The sequence below is a fragment of the Macadamia integrifolia genome, chromosome 8 (genome assembly GCF_013358625.1).
Source record: "Macadamia integrifolia cultivar HAES 741 chromosome 8, SCU_Mint_v3, whole genome shotgun sequence".
Taxonomy (NCBI): Eukaryota; Viridiplantae; Streptophyta; class Magnoliopsida; order Proteales; family Proteaceae; genus Macadamia; species Macadamia integrifolia.
In genome coordinates, this window is record NC_056564.1 from 5,225,659 (window position 1) to 5,245,138 (window position 19,480).

General features: G+C 36.8%; 2 protein-coding genes across 2 annotated transcripts; both read left to right on the forward strand.

Annotated features, from left to right (window-relative positions):
* The first annotated feature begins 1,152 nt into the window (after window positions 1-1,152).
* Window positions 1,153-2,560, forward strand: LOC122086358 (CASP-like protein 4C1). The gene is made up of 3 exons (XM_042655123.1): window positions 1,153-1,518; window positions 1,637-1,772; window positions 2,131-2,560. The coding sequence occupies exons 1-3, from the start codon at window positions 1,277-1,279 to the stop codon at window positions 2,347-2,349; spliced, it is 597 nt and encodes a 198-aa protein (XP_042511057.1). The 5' UTR covers window positions 1,153-1,276; the 3' UTR covers window positions 2,350-2,560.
* Window positions 2,561-5,208: 2,648 nt separating this feature from the next.
* On the forward strand, window positions 5,209-17,415 carry LOC122087459 (phosphatidylinositol/phosphatidylcholine transfer protein SFH2-like). Its single transcript, XM_042656610.1, has 7 exons — window positions 5,209-5,492; window positions 7,577-8,162; window positions 9,005-9,147; window positions 9,223-9,318; window positions 14,351-14,607; window positions 16,050-16,270; window positions 16,943-17,415. Exons 2-7 carry the CDS (start codon window positions 8,127-8,129, stop codon window positions 17,306-17,308), a joined length of 1,119 nt encoding a protein of 372 aa, XP_042512544.1. The 5' UTR covers window positions 5,209-5,492; window positions 7,577-8,126; the 3' UTR covers window positions 17,309-17,415.
* The last annotated feature ends 2,065 nt before the right edge of the window (window positions 17,416-19,480 follow it).

Consider the following 19,480-nt stretch of genomic DNA (forward strand, 5'->3'; position numbering starts at 1 on the left):
AATTCCCCTTCTATTGATCCCAAATGATATTTTGACATTGACCAGTAGCTTGTGGGAAATAAATATGAATCCAAAATCCAATTATAAAATTATATTTAGGAATGTAAGTTTAGCTCCGTCCATCTAAACCCGCCCTAAACCCTAATAGGGTTTGGACTAGCTAAGATACCCCAAGGCTAAATTTTTTTAGCCTGAGTCAGGCTAAGCCAAGGTTGAAGCCTCAACGTGAGGCCCTGAAGTAAAGATTGAACACACTGTTGGTGCACAACCTAGGCCACTCACTCATCTTTGTAAAATTACCCAATACCCCTTCCTTCCCAACTTTTGTTTAGTTGGGCAGCTAATTCCAAGAAAACTAGCCACTTGCGTGTAAAACAATCCTTACTTATTATTTTTTTTTGGGTAAGGAAAACAATCCTTACTTCACCTCGATGTGAACTTCTCCTTCGTCCTTAGTAGGGAAAAAAATCGTCTGTAATTCCGATCTCGTACAATTCTGTAAAATACTATCTTCAGGGGGTGACACGTGTATTGATACCAATGCAATGGTCCAGATCTGATTTAAATGCCTCTTCACTGATTTAATGTTTTATTAATTGTATAAGATCTGGACTATTATATTGGTATCAATACACGTGTCACCACCTGAAGGTGGTATTACACAAAATTGTACGAGATCGAAATTATAGACGATTTCAACCGCCTTAGTAGATGTAATACCCACTAAAGCCTTTTTCCTTTGAAAATCTTCTTGCTGCAAGCAAAGAGTGTCGTAGACAGCTAGTCCCCTAAGTCTTGACAGAATGATTAACCTAAGCATTTAATTAACATTGACTTTGCACAGGACCATTGGCCAAGTAAGAGAGAACTGATGAGTTTTGAAATCTGACAATTGGAAATCCTTGGAACACAACAGTAACATCCCAAGGATCATCTTCCTCTCTTTCCCAACTGCCTCTTACTGTATTAATAGTTAACATTGAGGAGCTTCTGAGCTTCTCCTTTTCTAATTCACAACTCATGGAACCCACGCCATCTCCCCCGTGATTCAAAAGGAAGATGAAGATTAGCCTCATAAAATCATTTTTTTTTTTTCTTTTTAAGTATATATAGTATCACTGAGAGTGACTCTGGTATGAAATAAGGGGAAGAAGGATTAAATAAGGGCTTCCCAATTTCTCATCGTTTCTCGTCTCATGACTTGTGTTTCCCTTCTCTCTGCTTCAACTGTTACAGCAACAACCAGAAGAAGAAGAACAAGAAGGACCCAGTTGAGATGAGATCTCCGCCGCCGCCGCCGTCGCCGTCGTCCCTTAGGAAAGTAGGAACCCCGTCTCGAATGCCGTCTGCCCCTCATTTCCAATCCACCGTGTCCGTACAGAAGCTTCGACTCTTCAACACGCTTATACTGGTCTTCCGCCTCTCCTCTTTCTGCTTCTCTCTTGCTGCTGCCATCTTTATGCTTACTAACTCCCATGGTTCTGGTTCCCCCAGCTGGAGCGACTTCGAAGCTTTCAGGTACTCCCCCCACCCTTTTTCTCTCTCTCTCTCTCTAAAAACTGAAGTTCGATATCAAATTTTCCCAAACAAAAGAGATTGAATTAGAATGGAAACCCAATCGCCTCTTCCACTGCAGGTTTTTGCTAGCTGCAAACGCAATTGTCGCCCTGTATTCGTTTGCAGAGATGGGAGCTTCGATTTGGGAGATTCTTAAAGGCACCACTTTGTTCCCGGAGACCGTACAGGTCTGGTTTGATATCGGTCACGATCAGGTTGGTATCCATTATTCAACTACCCATCCTCCTCACTCCTCAGTAGAGTCCTATTCCATAATCTTAGAATCTTATCCTCCTCCGCTTCTTTTTTAATTCTTTTTAATTCTATTTAGTATAATATTATGAAATTTGAAAATTTATCCTATAATTTGTCCTCCATGATCACCAGTTAATTGATTATTCTCTTTACTTGAAAGCTTGAAACAGAGCACTGAAAAGAAAGAGGGATTGAAGATTGAATCAATCAATGGTTCATTATTATTTCTCTTCAATCTTCACCTTCACGTTTCAATCAAAGAGTAATTGATTATTCAGAACTAAATCTTGAGATGTGGAAACGAAATGATATTGGTAGGTTTTCGCGTACCTGCTATTGTCGGCGAACGCTGCGGGAACGGCATTGGTCAGGACGTTCAGAGGAGAAACTTGTACGGCGGTGAACACGTTTTGTGTCCAATCCTACATCTCCATTGCCCTGGGCTTCGTGGGCTTCCTCTTTCTAGGATTCTCTTCGCTGCTCTCTGGTTTCCGGGTCGTTTCCTTCATCATCAAAGGCTCTCGTTTTCATCTCTAGACTTTTCCTTAGCTCTTTATCTTTCTCCTCTCTTTCTTCCATTACTGTCAACCAACCAGCATTCATTGTGTACTGTAGAATGGTAAAGAGACTCAGATGTTTGAACCCTTTTAATAACCATACATGGAGAGGAGATCATCTACCAGGTTTCTCCATTGGATGGAATTGGATTCGAATCTATATCGGCTGATTGATCCTAATTTTTGATCGATATCTTATTGATTCATACAGGGTAAAATGGTAAAAAAAAATAGTTTTAAAAATAAAACCAAGGGTATTTCTATTGGATCAAAGGTGTTTCAAATTGGCATTGAGTCGATATAGCTTTGATCGATCCCATTACTCATACTGAGTTCTCAAACCTTGCATCCTATAGTAGTGAAAAAGAAAACAAAACTCGGTAAACGAACTCTATCCACTTATGAATCGGTATAGCTTTGATCGATCTCATGCCTCATACTGAGTTCCCAAACCTTGCATCCTATACTAGTGAAAAAGAAAACAAAACTTGATGAAAGAACTGTATCCACTTATGCTGCCATTGCACTAGCGCGAAGGCGAATAGCAAGCCGCACAAAGGCATGTAAAGGGGATAACTTTTGAATCTTCAGCTGAGTTCAGGAAATAAGTGGGCCACACAAGGCCCAAAAGGTAAATCTTATTCTTGGGTTTTGGACCTAATCTAAGTTTTGAAAAAAAAAAAAAAAAAATCTTCACAAAGATTAGGGCAGAGGAGATGTTGACAGCAACTAAAAGGTTCAAACTCTAGATCTCCTGGTGAGAATGGATTTTTTGTGCCCCACAATTGATGAGCATCAACTGTTCTAGATAGTTGTTATTAGATTAGGGCAAAACTCGAAAAGGCATAGCAAATCAAATATATATATATATATATATATTTTTTTGTCGAAACAGATCAATTTTGACGTTTAAAAAAAAACACTTTGTTTGACATTGAATTCATTTATACACCGAACAAAGTTTGTTTGGCATTGATTTTCTTTGAGAATATAATCAACGATAGCTAGGTTATGCTCGACATCTAAAAATTTGCATTGGTACTGAAAGAGATTTTCTAAACATTACTAATTATGATTTCAAAAAAAAAAAAAAAGTCTTAACTCATTTCAAGGTTGTTTGATCCATCATCGACCTGATTAACTTTTTTTGAGACATTTTGATATTTTTTTGGGCTACATTTTGTTTTGAGGCCATTTTGACATGATTTGAAATATTGGTTATGATTTGCACAAGACCTCCAAAACTATAAAATAGATTCCATACACAATCCAAGGGATATGCATACCTCCAAAGTGACAAATTGAGGTTTGTATATGCCTATAGTAAAACCGCAGTCAATAATAGATCGACTTTTTTTTCAACAATGTGGGAGGGGCTAGTGCGATTGAGAGTCTCTATGCCATCGTCGATGATCCATGGTAAAGCAAAAGCTTTTGAAACCAGAACCAGAGAGAGAGAGAGATCCATACTTTCCCGCCAAGGATGGTGGCGATATCTCTTTCCAGAGCCTTGGGAGCTATAAACCCCAACAAGCTGGGGAGAGGAAATGGACCAAATTTTCTTCTCAATGGACAGCACCCGGCCCTTTGAGGGTTGATTTCCCATTTTGTTTGTATTTCTTTCAATAATAGGCAACAAAAGAACACTTCTGAAAATGGATGGTTCATATTTGATTTCATGGAAAGCAAGGTTTCAAATTCCAAAATCCGACATAATACATATCTCTATTCATTCCAATTTGAATTGGATCAAAATTGATGTCGCCGTAATCTAAGATATTGAAAATTTAGAATCGGCATTAACAAATATATAAAAAAATATATAGGGTAAAGGATATATTTTTATTATTATTTTCAGAAGACTTATTAGATGCAAATTTTATTGATTTTTTTTACTATGTTATTGATTAAAAGAGAATAAAAATAGAAGAACAAAATGAGATCAAAGAGCGTTTATGGCTGATTTCAAAATAAATTGTTAGAATTAATATTAATTAGAATCGGGGTTGGACTTTTTTTTGGTATAAGTTTATGATTTGAGCCAATTGATTGATGGAAAGAAAGTGCATAACTCAAGGGGTAACGTAGTTGGTGAGCAACGAACTAGGTACAAGCCGTAAACTCGAACGTCATAGACACATGCAAGCAAATAATGTTCTTTCTTCCAAATAAAAACAGGAAAAATTAACACTTTACCCCTATTAAATAAAAATGTCGATTCATGTTAATGCTCATGTGCATGCCCTGATTGGTCCCCACTTGATGCAAGGATCATTTGCTCATATTATAATCATAATTGTGTAATTAACTTAATATTTTATCAAAATATAATAGATCTGAAATATTTATTCTAGTTGAAATCCCAAGAATTTGATCTAAACCAAAATAAATTTACTAAATTTAGAATGTTCTTAAGTAGGTTTACAATCATTGTCGATAATTAAAAAATGATTACAATTTTATTTTCCTCCCCCAAAAGAATGGAGCCTTCTGGTTGGTGTCTGTTTTCTCATGGTGAGATAGAATCTTGAAACGAGACGTAGGGTGATCCTGATACTCTACGGAGACATGCGGACTCGAGTAACTGATCAAGAGGTAGTAATCACTTTGTGGGTCCCACCCAACAACACCAAGAAACTTGGAAGCCAGCCGGCCGGGGGGCAATTCTAGCCATTTCGGCATCCTTCTGTCACGCTCTGGGGTTGGTCACGCGACTCCCTCGGTCCCACCTAGTAGAAACACACGAGGGGCCTCTCATGGAAACACGTGTCAAACGATGGTGAGTCGTGAGAAGGAATAATTCTCATGAATGATCATATAGTGTTAGTAATAACTCAACTAGTATAAGAGAGTGACGAACAGTCTTATTTCTATTTCATTTTTGATGCTCTCCAAGACTCCAACCATCGATCTGTCGAATTTATTGTTTTTTTGGAATTTTTTGAGAACCCTACGAACAATAACAGTAACTGTCTGATCAAATCTGTCAAAACCCTAGTTTTTTTCTGCAGTCCCGAGCTCCCTCCCTCCCTCCATTAACCTCTGCTGATCGTTGCTGTTTGAAAGAGATCGGAATCTTCATTTGGTTTTGCGACGCTTCGGCCGGTTTCTACTCTTGAAGTGGTAAGAAATCATCTTCCTTTCCTGTTTCTTTCCATCTTGGGGATCACCAGTTCTATGAGAAAATCCGAACCCCTCCCCCCTCCGCCCTCCCCGATTTCTAACAAATTTAACAGTTAAATTTAAATTCTCCTTTGAATTGGCTTTTCTTTGTCGTTTGACGAATCGGAATGTTGAATGTTGAATGCTGAATGTTGAATGTTGGATTTGATCAGTTGCCATCATTACCTGTATTTTAGCATCTGGATAATCCAAACTGGTTATAGAATCGGTTTGGATTAGAACTAATTTTTGAAAGTGACTGCAAATCTCATTAGTATCTCATTTTTTCCAAGACTTGAGTTCTGCTTCTAATTCTAGAGGTAGCTTTCCCACTGCTTGAATTTCCGATTAAATTAAATTAATCGCAATCCGCTTCGTACTATTTATACTGATTAAAACGAAATAGTTGCTAATATCATGACTATTAAGTTTGCATTTTTCGAAATTATAAGATTTGTGAAGGGGTTGTTAGGGTGACGATTAAAGAGGAAGGCAATCCCTTTATGCAAGGACCAATGGACTATGGTGTGCTAGAAGCATTACTTGATGACTTATTAGATATGCTATGGACTATATTCTATCTAAACATTTGTATAGTTATCTTGGTTGATCTATTGGACAAGTCATAAGCCATATCCCAGCCATTTGGGGTCGCAGTGGTGAACTTGTTCCATACTTAATGCTATATCTGCTGCTATCTCACAAGCCTCGCATCTCTACTCCCCATGCCGGTCCAGTTCATCTTTGGCCTCACCGTTGTCCTTCAATCACTTCTATTCACATGGTGCATTTAGTTGGTTTTGTCACACAACTGAATAATCTCAACCAAGTTTTTTTCAACTGGTCACTTTTTGGTACTACTACTATGTTTCCTAAAAGATATTCAGTTTTTGATTCCATCTTTCCTAGAGTCACTTCCTAAAAGATGTTCGATATTTTATTCCATCTTTCCTAGAGTCACTAATCCATTGCAGCATCCTCATTTTAGATAGTATGATTTCTTGCATGTTTTTATAGATGTTCATATAGTACTACTCCTATTACAAATATTTGCTTGTTTTATAGATGTTCATATGCTTGATGAATGGTCATATTAGGTATCTTTTGGTCATCAATGTTTATCTTGAAGCCTTTTGACTCTGAGGCATTTCTCTCATAGTTTTAACTCCTTTTTTCCTTCCCACAATAGTTTTAAACTCTGGATACAGCTCCATCATAATATCTTTAATTACGGCAACCTATTCACTTAAAACACTTTTTATGTCCAAGGCAGTGTGACGACCTTTCTTCTTTCTCTAAAATTTTTCATCAATCATCTGAGTCGGCAAATAGCTTCACCTGTCCAGTTTCTACACACAAATCCATACTGATTTTCCAAGTCAGTAGTTTCCCACCTCATTAAATTCTCAGTCATGTAGGTATTTTATATTCTCTGCCCCTTCACTTATGACGTAATTAAATTATAGTGGGAGGATTTTAGCTGTCCATTTAAACACATGGATATATATTTTCCCGTTGCTTGTTAGCTGTTCTACAATTGCATGTCTCATGTTGCTTCTTACCACCAAAAAGAGGAAAATCCATCTAATAAATGTTTTTCTGTTCAATTACAAAGTGATCTTACTAGTTAAATCCAACTTGCGGATCAACCTTGCATAGGAAATGGTTGCTGGCAGATGTACTGATGTCCTACTACCTTATTGTATTATGTTTTACTACTGCAATTTGCAAAAGTGGTGCATATGCTTGGGTAAACTGGATTGCCAGTTAATGGATCCTATGTTATTGATCTCCTAACTTAAAGGCCAAACAATGGCTTCAATTATAAAAAAATGTACTGTTATCAAAATTGCTACTACCCTTAATAAATTTGTGTGATCTTCCATTGAGCTGATTCTTGGTCTTTGGGGGTTCACTTACTGGTTAGCAAGTAATAAAACATGTGGCACATATTTGTAGGAGTGATTAATGTAATTTTTTGTCGGATATCAGGATTACTTATCGTTTCTCTGGAAATATCCTAACATCATGTATGTCCTTTGCAGGCTGTTGTTCATCTGGGATTTATTGAAGCTCATGTTTACATGGTTCTACAACGCCTGTCCTTACATATTTTCCTGGTCCTGGCACTCCTGCAATTTGGATTTTATACCACAACATAAATAACCAAATATTCACAATGGATACTGATACTAACTCTTATGGTTAATGGTTTTGTCTGGCTTGTAAAGGCCTATGTGATCTATCAGTTTATTTTTATGTTCATCGATTTGTCTTAATGGGAGACTCATTGCATTTTTCTTCTCAAAGTCAGAACTTGGAAGTACCCAGTGTTTCTGTCAGTAAAAAGGCATTGGAAAGATGTTTAGTTTCTTCTACTCCAGAGGTTTTTTTTCAGAAGAGATTCAAACCTATAACTTCTGTTGACCGTGTTAGACTGGGAAGTGACACTGCTGGTCATATAGCATTCTTTTTAGTGAAAGTTACAGCCCTAGAGGTTGTGCGAAGGTTCTCCAAGGCAAAGTGTCCATTTGCATGGCATGGTCTTCAGGGACTCCAGCTTCTTTGCTACCCACCATTTAAGTGGGTCCAGAGATGGTCCCTTTTCAGGGGTCTTGTAAAGGCATGCAGGTTGGTTCTTTCATTTCCACATGTATCATTTAATCAAACACACCATTTGCAGTCATATATTTCATGTCAAAATGTATGTCTTGAGACATCCATGTGTTGGATTTATCTAATGGGGATGTTATTTTTAACAATTATTTGTATATACATAAGTTGGACCACATACCTTAACTAAAAAGAGAGCTAGATATGTTTATATTTGCAATCTCTAGCATCATACTTGACAAAATGAGATATTCTGCTAGGAATTTGTGGATATAAGAAAACATTATATATTTTAGTTACAAGATAGCAGCCATTTTATTTGCTTCTCTCCACATGTATTTCATGTCAAAATGTATGTCTTGAGACATCCATGTGTTGGATTTATCTAATGGGGATGTTATTTTTAACAACTATTTGTATATACATAAGTTGGGCCGCATACCTTAACTAGAAAGAGAGCTAGATATGTTTATATTTGCTATCTCTAGCATCATACTTGACAAAATGAGATATTGTGCTAGGAATTTGTGGATATGACAAACATTATATATTTTAGTTACAAGATAGCAGCCATGTTATTTGCTTCTCTCCACATGATATCTGTCCCAACTCATCTAACCTATTGGGGGCAGGTTTATATAAGTGTGTGTGTGTCTTATCACAGTTTCATAGATAAGGTCATCATCTCTGATAAAGGTATACTTTATTTCTTTGTAAAGTTGATGTGCATATAGATGATGCTTGATTGTTCAATTGTATTATTTAGTAAAATTTCTTGGCTGGGATAAGATTCATCTATTTTTCATTCCTTTGCATGATGTGTACTGTATGTCAGTTCTAAAGAACATTTTTTTTTCCAGGCATTGTCAAGACCAGTTCTATTCCTCTCAATCGCAACAGCTTTATCTGATAGATTGGAGAACAGTAGAGAAACATCAGATCATGTTGATGGTTCTCAAGTATGCACAGAACCACATCCAGAACAGTCTATTATGGATACAAGGTATGATAAATATAGCTCAGTGCACAACCAAGCTTCCGGACCTGCATTGTTGACTGATTTTCATGTACTTATCAGGATTCACAATCTGGCACCTCAAAGCCTGCCATCTGAAAATTGGTTGCTTCAACTCCGCAAAGAGCTAGAACAGCAGGGAATTTCTTTACCAGCAAGGTGATTTAGTCATTAAGTTCCAATTTGTCAAGGATTAGCATTTTTTTATATATGTATTGGTTTTATATATCATGATCTCACGAGTCATGGGTATTGTTCTCTGTAGGAAAAAGAATTGGGAACCTTTTTGTGCTTCTGGTTGTCCTGAAATAAAATGGAAAGCTCATTGCCTATTACTTGGTCTGTAAAAATTTTTAGGGTGTGTGTAGAATAGGAAATATTCAAAAGAAAGAAGGAGCTTTGTAGTTCTCTGCTATTTATTGAATATGTGTGTGTCTACAATGAATATGGTACCCTCAGTGTGTAAAAGTGAAGACTAATAACTACGATATTCCTAATAAGACCAAAATATCCTCGTCTATATTGTAACTACACTCACCCTCAAGCTAAAGCATGAATACTACACATGCTTTCAACAACACTATGAAAATGAGCAGTACTAGTACTAACCTCTTTTATAGAGATGTCTGCAAGCTAATCTCCAATCTTTACATATGGAAACAAGTTCTCAACTCCAATGTGCTTTGTCAATTTCTGTCTACTTGGTTCAGTAATATCGCACCGTAGCACAGAGTTACAGAAGACATTGATGTAGCTGTATTGTCATAGTATAGACAACTAGGCATCTAACTAGTAGGAATCTCAATTCCCTTGGAAGAATCCTCAACTGCAATATCTCTAATACACCGACTGTCATGGATATCAACTTTGCTTCTGCAGTGGAGTGACCTTGCTACTCTAAAGTTACATCTCAAGTCATATATTGACCAAAATAGTTAGCGCTAGAATATAACTCTCCCCCCAAATGTGCATTTTCCCTGAACAAGAGGCCTTTGCTTGGAGATGATTTGAGATATTGGTACCCCGTTGAGGTGGGATAGGTTTAAGAACCCATATAATTGAGCAAGCAATGCGCCTCCATTACTGTTGATTCAGTGTATCTGGTACATCGATTTTGTAACTCTACTCTCCTGATTTTACCAAAGATTATCAGCCAGCTTCAACTGCCTCCACTGAATAGATTTCCAAGGAGTTGGAATGTTTCAATGCTCGTCAAGAGGAATATGTGGTTCAAATTCCTTCTTAACAGACATATACTTGATATTTCTCTCCACGGAGAATGTCTATGAACTTTGTGTCACGCAAGGAATTAGAACTTGATGGCTCTGCATCAATCCCCTTGGGTGTGTAGGGATATCTATGAACTTTCTGTCACTTAAGGGTCAGACATAAATTAGACCTTGATGACCCGCATCCATCCTCCTAATTGTGGAATAATTTGTTCTTTAACCAATGTTTTCTGAATCGGAGTCAACGTTATTAGCAGGAATGTCTCCTAAGCATGCAGAGTCACTAAAGTATAATTGTCCTTACTTCATCTTGATCTTCCTGCCATCATATTTAATACCAGCATTGCATTGTCATCATCATCAAAAGATATTTATTGTACATAAATGATCATAACTCTCTCATATGGACTCAGATTGAGACGATTCTAGTTGCGTTGGAAAGACGATTTGACGCTCTGCAATTTTCCAGAACACCTCTTCTGCTGAAACTTCCATTTGTAGAGACCAAAGTGCCCTCGAAGCTGACTCAGTTGCAATTGCCACATCTGACCTGTTTTGCCACTTGTACATTGCCCACTATGCACTATCCACTATTCTGGCACACTACCAAATGCTGCCACATCAACATTACATGCTTGTACTGATCACTTTGAATCACCATTTTCTTCTTTTCTGTGTATTGATGCAGAAAACTCCACATCTCCCTCATACAAACTCGGAACGGGATGATTCCAGTTTCATTGGATAGAGGACTTGAAGCTCTACAACTTCCCAGCTTATGTCCTCTTCCAATTCTACCACTTGGCCTGATCAATTTGGCTGTCAAGTGGACAATTCAGCATGAACATGGGAATGCATTATGCAATGTGATGTACAATGTTCCGTATGCTGCCACTTGCCACCAACCACTGTATATCCCTGTAATGACCTGACATACACTGCCACTTGAGCTTGGAAACCTTTCTAACATTGTCAAACTGTCACTACACTGTGTACACTGCCAGCTCTACCACAACACCTGTGAGTCACATCACTATAGAGACCCACATCACCGTCGTGACTCTACTACACCAGTACACTGCTTGTACACCTCTGTACACTGCCTGTCACCTGTACGGCTGTACTGCTGCTCTGCTGACTCAGACTGTATTGCGGTCCACACTATTGATAAAAATGACAACACCACATGCACTGTGAGTACAACAGAAATTTGGTTGTAAAATGTGCAACCCATACTATCACATAGAGTTTCGTCTCAAGCCCCTGGGAAACCTAAATATTTTGCATAGATTTTCAAAATTTCAGCAAAAGTGTGTACCATGCCACCATACAGCCTAGGTGATGTAGGGGGTTCCTAGGTGACTAGGTCTCCTATAAGATTAACTAACTAGGTAGGGTTAACTCAAGGGGCTTAGGTAGATAGGACCAAAGAAACTCAGCAAACAAGATTAAGCACGCAAGATAAAACGAGACTAACAAACAAAGTAGCCAAAAGCAATAATAATCTAGACGGAAAAACACATAAATTCTTACTTAAGTTTCAAGTGGGGACATGGCGACGGGAACAAACGACATACAAATGTTAGGTTCAGCACAAATCAATCTAGACACCCAAATTAGATATGCAAACAATCAATGTCCTCTAGCAACCAACTAAAATAGAAAATCAGCAAGGGTTCTTTGGAGATATAGCAGTGACAAAACAACTTAAAACAACCGGTAAAAATAGGCATAAACAAAGGGCAAAAGCTGGCTTCAATGTCAATGGGCTGCAATATATAATAGGGATTAATGGAAGTGGGGAGGGTTTAGTTTAGTGTTTTACCATACTGCTGTTCAGATTTGAGGAGAAAATAAGAGATCAAGGTCCTCTAAAATAAAGAGATGCAGTCCACCCTTAGTTGATGAAGACAAGTCCAACCGATTGTAGAGAGATCAGCACCAACGGAGAGTAAACAACAACCGAGAGTAGCAGCAGCCGAGGGTAGCAGCAGCAGTGATGTAATGGCAGCCGTGTGTAGCAGCAACAGTGGGGTAAGGGCAGCAGTGTGTAGCAGCAGCAATGAGGTAAGGGCAGCAGTGTGTAGCATCAGCAGTGAGGTAAGGGCAGCAGTGTGTAGCAGCAACAGTGAACATCGAAAGGGGAGATCAGCAGCAACAAAACAGCAGCAGAAAAATAAGAATGAAAAGAAAAGAGAGGGAGGCGAGACAAGAGAGAAGAGAGGAGAGAAGAGGGAGCCGAGAGGTTGAGAGAAGAAAGAGGCGAGAGAGAAAAGTGAGAAAACAAGAGAGAGAGAGAGAACTGTGAGAGGGGTGGGGGTTTGTTCTTGGCTTTTTTTCAATTAACATTCATTATTCAACCGTGGCCTAAGCCATTACATAAATATCAATTTAGTTACTAAAAATAAAAGAGTCAATTGACTAGTAAATAAAGACTTCCTAAAAACTAATCAACCAATAAAGTAGTTTCCTAATTAATTAAAAGATTAACAAGGAAAAGAATATACTACAAATAAACTATTAAACTAATAACTAATGGGGCCCACAAGATCTTCTAAAATTTGGAAAGAGAAAGGGACTCGATCCAGCGTTGGAATGGCTGGATCGAGCTTTCCTTCTTCCTCCTTTTTTCTTCTTCTTCTTTCTATTCTTCCAGCCACAAAGATGGCTGCTTCTTCTTCTTCTTGCGCCTGTACACCTTGATGTCCCCATCACTAGGTTTCACCACCTAGGAGCCTGCAACTGATTCAACACAACACCCATACTCACAAGAGAGCAATTGTCACGCATACAAAATCCTGGGCAGGTTGCCCCTCTTCGTTAGTTATAATAAGCAGTCAACAATTACAAAGAATAGTAACCCTACCATGCATGGGATTGCTTTGTTGCCAAGCTACTTAAGATCTTCTAGAAGGATATCCAATACTATTACAAGAAACTATAGGGAGACTCTTAGATGCTGTATCTATAACTCTATAACTAAGAGTCTACTACCTAAATAGGAACTGACTTACAGTAGAAGGTAAAACAAAATACTAACTAATATAACTAGTAGGAACTCCACATGTGGCAGCAACATGAGCCCACACAATCAGCCAAAAAGATCCTCCAAAACCTGCTGGCTGATTGCTACACATTGGCTCTTTATGGGCTTAATTTATGACCAGTGTATGGGCCTGATTACAACTTGAGTCATGGCTATAGTGGGCTGGTGAAGACTTAAGTTATTGGGCCTAAGTACGGGGCCTGATTGAGCTGGCCTTTCTTTCTCCTTGGTTACACCATTAGCTCTGCATCATTTAACCTTTAATCAAAATTAAAAAAAAATATAAGTGAGGTTGGCTATTGTTTTTATGCATTCTTCTCCTCTTGATAAAGTCAGTATTTATCAAACTAGAAAAAATTAGGTAGAAGTGAGATTTAGCTCACTCATCCCTCTCTTCTCACTCTTCCCACTCTTCATCGTCATCATCACCATCTTCTATTCTTTTCTTCTTTTTTTCCCCTCTAAAAATGCCCACAGCCCTCTCCACTTTCCAGATTTAAAAATGGGTTGTACTTGGGTTGGGTACTTGGTAACTTGAACTAAATCATTTCCTGTACTGAGATATTTATGTTAGATTTAGTTACAGGATTGGGAAGGAAAGGTGGTGAGGAAAGGTCAACATTTTTTAAGCATTAAAGTTGGATGCTTTTAATTCCAAATTGATTTCCAATACAAATCTCTGTTAAAAGAGGCATCCTGAACAACATAATTTTGTCCACTTAAATTGGTTGTCACATCTTTTGTTCAGGTCAACTTTCACTCTAATGAAGAAGCATTCTGTGTCTCTTGTATAAATATAATATTGATTTTGAACCCTACCTACCAGAGTTTTTTTTTTCCCCCGTCAATTGACACTGCAACTTACTAACTTATTGGAACTTCAATTTGCAACACTGTCTATCTTTTCCCAATGCAGGATTGATGAAGATGAGCTCCGGAGATTCTACTCTGCTGCAAATGGTGACTTTTCGTGCTTACTTGCATTAGTCAAGAAGACTATTCGTTGGAGGGAAACTTACAATATTCTTTCAGAACATGAGCTTGAGATGTGGTCACATTTTGTTTTCTGGCATGGATACGATGTGAAGCTTCGACCATGCCTTATTATCCGCCTTGGTCTTGCCTTTTCAACCTTAGCTTTGTGTGATAGACCTCGGTTTGCTCAAGCAATTGGTGTGCATTCTTTCCCTTGTCAAATTACCCTGATTATATAGTAATAGACTACTTACTTTCCCAAGTCCTTGGTTTAATAAGCATACAGGATCCACAGCTACCCTTCGAGATCTTATTTTGTTCATCATTGATGGTGCAAATACTTCCTACTAGACAGAAATTTTTATAAAGCTAATAAAAATTTTCAGAAGTAACAGGTTCAACTCCTGTATGAGACTTTTCAGAGCTTACTGATTCAATTCATTGTTCAGTACCAGTTTATTTTGGGGCTCACCTCAGCTTAGCCTTCTTGTCTGCCACTTGTACAAGAGAAGAACAGTTTTCTAATTATAGCTGATAGATTCTATTAAAAGATTATTTAAAACTTAAAAATTCAGTTTAGAATCTCTAACTTTTTTTACTTAACTTGGCTGCATATGATATGATTTAGAAGTCCATAACATAAAGTGTTTACTGAAGAAGTTCAAAAAGGGTGAGGTCAATTTGCCTTTAAAGTATAATCATGACCATTTATCAGTCCTATGCATAGTGGTGGTGTTAAGTATTTTGTTCCATGTTAATGTCCCTCTTTCTACACAATTTGTTTCATGTTAGTGTCCTTCTTGTATAAATATATTTTTTTCTCGAGTGCTGGAAGCAATTGTTTCAGACTGTAAGGCTTAGTAGATCTGTCATTGTTGATGTTATATTATTGGGTTTCTATAGGTGATCTGATTATGTGGGGAATGTTATGGATCAATTCTCCTCGTATATATTTTTTGGCAGACTGAAATGATATATTGCACATAGATTCATATTTTCTCAGTGAAATGCACCTGCAGCAGCCTATGTTGGAGTTTCAGCTTCTTGACTTTAAAAAAAAAACCCCATTAGATGTGATTTCTGTTCTGGTTGCTATTTTTGGATCATGTTGTCACTTTCCTGTAATGGAGGTTGATCTGTTCTTTCAATCACATTCTTAGTGCTTCCATTTTAAAATGGAAACTTCAAATGGATATATGACCCCTGGTTCTCTTTCATAAAATTCGCTTAACTATTTGGTGATCAAGAGTTATAATAAGTGCCATTCAGCATCAGAAGTAACCAAAATCAGCCCTTTGACCTCTTTTTCAGAAAAAAATGTAGTTTTCGACACTTTGATCGTCACATCTTGGTTATTGTGATCTTTTGAGATTGGAAAGCAGCAGAATGAGCTCTGTCATACCTCTGAAACTGAAAATTTAAAAATATTTTTTCTGATGGTTGTCTAGATTGAGTTTTTTTAGTTGAGAATTGATCAAGTAATTCCCACAATTCATGTACCCAGGCAATCATGAATAACTGTTTCTTTTTTTGTTTCTCAAGTAAATTGCTTCACAACATTTTTTTCATTAATATTTTTTCTTTTTCTTTTCCGCTGAAGCATTTATTGATATATAAGGAACATTTTGTTTCTCTTGCAGTATCTCAGATAGAGTATGGGGTCCTGAATTTAGTCAACTTGGAAGATCCTCAAATTATGGTTCTGATAGATTGTGAAGGTTTATCTACTTTCAAAGTTCCCATGCAAATGATCAGATCTTGTTCTGTCCTTGTGCGAGATAATTACCCAAACCGTCTTGGCTGTTTGCTTGTTATACGGCTTCGTCCAGTTGTCAGAGTGATTGCACAAACTCTTGTTCAAGTAAGATAATTAATTTGTTTTCTTGAATGAATTGTTACATTTGGTTATACCTGCTGCACGTTCTAGTTTGTTAATCATGTATTTTGGAAATCCATCTAGGTCCACACAATGTAGACTAGATGATGTAGAATGTTTTGGTATATACATATCCACCATTTGATGGGATCATTTAGGACCACCTGAAGTGAACATACTCCTTGATGGAATTTTTTATAGAAAGTTAGAGAAACAAAAAAGATGGGATTTTTTTATAGAGGGTTAAGAGAAAAAGAAGAATGGATATGGACTGTCATTTATGAGCTTAGTTCCTTTTTAACTACCTAGTGAAAAGGTTGGTTTTTGGAGAATTTTAAAATCTTGATGTCATTCTGTAACCTGTAAGGCAATAGAGGAGACTTTCACAGTCCTATTGGATTTTGATTCTCATACCTTGGATCAAATGACTTGGGTCGCATAGACAAGGTCCACAGCCAAGGCTTTAGATTCTACTAAAAACTGCTACTTCGGAATATGTGCAGTGGGCATTGATACAATATGCTTTAGTCTTTGAAGGATCTAATTAATTTTTGACATTTGCTATAAATCCACACTTTTTTTTTTTCCCGTGAAATCTTCAGTTTAGAATCTTGGTTCCCACTCTTTAACAAGTTGTGGATCTTTGGCTTTTACAAGATTCTGAGACCTGCAACTCGGAAAAAGTTGAGGATTGAAGGAGATACGTACCAAAAGATTCTCTCTGAGTATCTTAGAACTTTCCCATCGTTTCTTGGTGGTAAATGCAAATGTGCCAGATGTTCAACAGTTGGGATCTGTGATTCTCCTGCGAACATGGACACTGACAACAGCGAATCAAGTGGGAATTCCACTCGTGGCGAGGACCCATTCTTGGTTGGAGATCTTTATGAGATTGAACTTCAATCTGATGTTACCTGCCAGCAGGTTCTAAGGACTGCTATAATTAGCATGCTCATGTTATTCATTTTCATTGCTTTGATTGGAGGGATGTATGGTTCAGAAAGTGTGCCTTTGCCATTTTGAGATCATTGTACACCAGCACACATGCTTTATTTGTTTATTCTTGTACCAGTCCCTATTCAAAATTATTTAAATTTTCTATATCAAAATAATCTGTATTACTATTGTAACTTCTTTGCATACTGTGTCACCTCACTGTTGAGTTGAATTAACTTGTGCCATCAGATTGATCCATAGGTTACACTCAATGCAGGGGATGGATATCATGGCTGCACCGGCATAGTTTAAGTGAAGGTTTCAGTTAGCCTAACTGGTAAGGGCCTGTGATGATTGTATTCCTCAATCCGCACCCCTTAAATCTAATCTTATCCTATAAATATTTTATGATTGCTGTTTGGAAGGAATTGGACTTTTTCAAAAAGTTTTGTATCATTTGTTTTCCATTTGCCTTTATAATTAGAGCAGATATTTTATGGGATTTGTTAAAAACTAATACAAGATTGCATAAGATTTAAATAAAATAAAAATAAAAATTTTACTGAAACGCAATACAAGAAGTTGGAAAGCAAATTTATTTTAAAATTTTAGGATTTTTTTTTTCTTTCTAAAATAAGTGGCGGTATTTGGCCATTAATACACTTGGCATCCATAAAGGACTCCGATCCATCATCAATGCCTAAAGATGCCTTCCTTGTAATATAAAACCAAGAAAGGCAGAAAATATAAATTAAAATTCACAAGTAATAATAATTTACTAGAAAAATATATTATGGTGATACCAACAGAATCCTATTTTAAGGATTATTAAAGCATAATTACTTTTGTTAGTTGGTCACGCCTTTCAGTTATTGGTGTTGATTCCACCCAAAGAATAGCATATAAGTGATATATGATTGATTTAGCCACTTACCAAACTTAGATCCCTAATGAAAACAAACTAATTCAAAATTTCATATGGTTTAAAAAAATGGAAAAATGTTTTTAAAATGGAGTCTAAAAATTTGGAAAACAACCTTGTTTTTAAATTTTAGGTTAGTTGGAAAACAACCTTGCTTTAGATTTTGGGTTTTACTTTTTTCTCTCAAAAAGGTGGTGATGTTTTGACCATTGATCACTTGGCATCGTTGGAAGACTCCAACCCATCATATAGTCGGATGCTTTCTCTCACTTCAACAATGCCAAAGATGCTTATTAGGCACAAAAATATAAATTAAAATTTATAAATAATAAGAAATTATTAGGAATTTTTCTGACGGCAATACAAAATAAACTTATTTTAAGGATTATGAAAGGACAATTCCTCTTTTCATGAATGGGGTTGGTTCCACCAAAAGAAATTGATTTAGCCACTTACCAAATTGATCTTTGATGTTGGCCTCTCTCTCAATAAAATTTTTTCCAGTTGCCAATAATACCATAGATACTAGTTAGTACAAAACTGTTAAGATAGAAAGTACTTGAAAAAAAAAAAAAATATATATATATATATATATAGAGAGAGAGAGAGAGAGAGAGAGAGATAAGGGTAAAATGTGTTACTAAAAGGGGAAAATAAGTTATGTTACAATTTTTTTTCTACCAAGCTTGATTACGAGGGTAAAATCCTATCATTTTACATATTAACAAGAAAAGTATGCAACATGAATGATGATAAGTCTTGATGGTAACAGGATGATAAAAAAAAAAATTTACCCTCGACTTAAAGAACATTAAGGAATCAAATAAGGGTAATCAAAAGGTCACAACTTCTAAATTCACCATTTTGATGACAACAAGAAGCACCTTGAAATATATCATTACTTATTATTAGTTTTAAAGCTAATGAATGTCAATTCCTTTTGATGCTATACAATTTTTTTATGATATTCATGAAGAATGTACGTGTAGTTTTCAATTGCTTTGCTAGGAATGCATGGCTTGCATTTTAAGTTTAATGGTGACAAATAATAATAACGTTTGAAAGTTGCAGATAAAGGGAATGTAGAGCATATGAAAATGGCTACTGGTTCATCAATAGGTCTCTACTCTCTAGTGATTCTCTACACTAAAGATTTGTTTCCATTACTAATATGATATTTTTACTACATAACGAGTTATTTTGTCTTCACCTTTGACTTACTTTGCTTCAAGCATAAAAGCAAGTTAAGATAAAAATGATTTCCATATTTACCAACAGTTCGTTTAAGGGTTTGTTTGTGCTTCTTCTTGTTGTGAAAAAGAGCTCCCCCCTCCCCC

Excerpts from the sequence above, each read along its gene's own strand:
- LOC122087459 (XM_042656610.1), top strand. The coding sequence starts at position 8,127 with ATGGTCCCTTTTCAGGGGTCTTGTAAAGGCATGCAG. Across the intron at positions 8,163-9,004 it reads GGTCTTGTAAAGGCATGCAG|GCATTGTCAAGACCAGTTCT; the intron begins GTTGGTTCTTTC and ends TTTTTTTTCCAG. Across the intron at positions 9,319-14,350 it reads GGAATTTCTTTACCAGCAAG|GATTGATGAAGATGAGCTCC; the intron begins GTGATTTAGTCA and ends TTCCCAATGCAG.
- LOC122086358 (XM_042655123.1), top strand. The coding sequence starts at position 1,277 with ATGAGATCTCCGCCGCCGCCGCCGTCGCCGTCGTCCCTTAGGAAAGTA. Across the intron at positions 1,519-1,636 it reads AGCGACTTCGAAGCTTTCAG|GTTTTTGCTAGCTGCAAACG; the intron begins GTACTCCCCCCA and ends CTTCCACTGCAG. Across the intron at positions 1,773-2,130 it reads TTGATATCGGTCACGATCAG|GTTTTCGCGTACCTGCTATT; the intron begins GTTGGTATCCAT and ends TGATATTGGTAG.